Source organism: Melospiza georgiana, chromosome 11, assembly GCF_028018845.1.
Source record: "Melospiza georgiana isolate bMelGeo1 chromosome 11, bMelGeo1.pri, whole genome shotgun sequence".
NCBI classification, from domain to species: Eukaryota; Metazoa; Chordata; class Aves; order Passeriformes; family Passerellidae; genus Melospiza; species Melospiza georgiana.
This window is the reverse complement of record NC_080440.1, coordinates 17347926-17349457: the sequence shown is the minus strand read 5'-3', so window position 1 is coordinate 17349457 and position 1532 is coordinate 17347926. Positions and strand designations below refer to the sequence as shown.

The following is a 1532-nucleotide window of genomic DNA, read 5'->3' as shown; positions in this document are numbered from 1 at the left end:
CAGATTATTCAGCTGAAGACAGGCAGCCAGCAAGCTTTCCCAAAACTCAGTGTTTTGTTGTGATCTGAAATAAAGATGGATGTTCACTGCTACACCTCTTTAACTACAAAGCTTTCTACAATTATTAGAAATAGACAGAATAAGCTTTAAGAGCAATGTTAAAAGCCTGAGGGGAAAATAAAACCAAACCAAACAAAAACCCCAAACAAACAAACAAAAGCACACTACCAAAACAAGTCAGAAGCATTTTAAGCAAGTTTTTATTTTTCTACTCCCACAACTAGAAATAACCAGACAACTAATTCCCCATTTCTTTTTGCTAAAATATTGGGGTGTGATGGAACCCAGCCCACAAATAAATACATGCTTTGAAGAAGGAAAAATAAAGAGTTATTTCTGTGATTTGTGCCTCACAGTCAAACTTGAATGACCCTGAGAGAAGTCTGTGCAGACAAATCACTGGAAAGATTTATGTGCAGTTTGCTAGATCTGTTCCCCACCCCCCCCTTTGTGTTATTGCTCTGCAAATTAGAGATTGTTTTTTAGCAAGTACCAATTTTGACTAAAACCCATCATAAAGAGTGCTACAATATTGCTTTTTATTACAAATACGCAGAACTTTTTTGAAAATATAAATGTGTAAAACAATCCACCAACTGTACAGTGCATTTACAGGACACAGCCCAGAAAGGAACATGCAGTGTAAAGAACTGCTTTATACATTTAGCCCTTGGCCACAAAGAACTTGGCAGTACTACCACGACTTTAATGACTATAGGGTGGAAAAAAAAAATTAAAAACAAAAAAAAGCTCAGTTATACATCTAACTTTACCATGAGGTTGGGATACATACAACATCGTACAGGGAAGAGTTGTTTTTAACTAGAAACCGTCATCATGTTGTAACTCTTGGAAGGGCTGGATCTGCCAATCCTCCACTCCTCCTTGCAGCTGGTCCTGCTCTCCAGCTGTTTGGCCGCCTTCCCCCCAGGCTGGGGGCTTTCGTACAGCACACAGATAGACCCATCCTCACCTATGCGATAGGACACTTCGAAAGGGTCGACCCACAGCGTTAATTCGCTGGGTAAGAGCTGGAAGAGCCTCTCGTGGCTCAGTCCGATCATCCCCGCCGCCTTTCCTATCAAGGGGTCCATCTTATGGTTGATCCTGATGCAGCGGTAGCCGGAGCCCTTGGAGGGCACCAGGGGGAACCAGTGGTGCCTGTAGTGCTCTGCGGGAGGGAACAAAGAGGAGGCTCTGCGCGGGGCTGCGCTCCGCCGGAGCCCGCGGGGTGCGGGAGGGATGCGGGGGAGGGATGGAAAGAGGGGATGGAAAGAGGGGATGGAAAGAGGGGATGGAAAGAGGGGATGAGCCCCGGCACTCACCGCGCATCGCCTCCTGCAGGCACTCGCGGAAGCACCGCAGCTGCTCCTCGCCGACCCCGCCGGCGGCCCGCAGGAGGCGGGTGACGAACGCGGCCGCCGTGGAGATCTCGGTCCTCATGTCCGCCCCGGCCCCGCTGCCAGCGCCGC

The 1532-nt window shown here is 48.1% G+C and overlaps 1 protein-coding gene across 1 annotated transcript; it reads right to left on the bottom strand.

Annotated features, from left to right (window-relative positions):
- Positions 1-239: 239 nt before the first annotated feature.
- On the bottom strand, positions 240-1532 carry LOC131088133 (protein BTG1-like). The gene is made up of 2 exons (XM_058031951.1): positions 1386-1532; positions 240-1231 (listed from the first exon to the last, which is right to left on the bottom strand). Exons 1-2 carry the CDS (start codon positions 1501-1503, stop codon positions 879-881), a joined length of 471 nt encoding a protein of 156 aa, XP_057887934.1. The 5' UTR covers positions 1504-1532; the 3' UTR covers positions 240-878.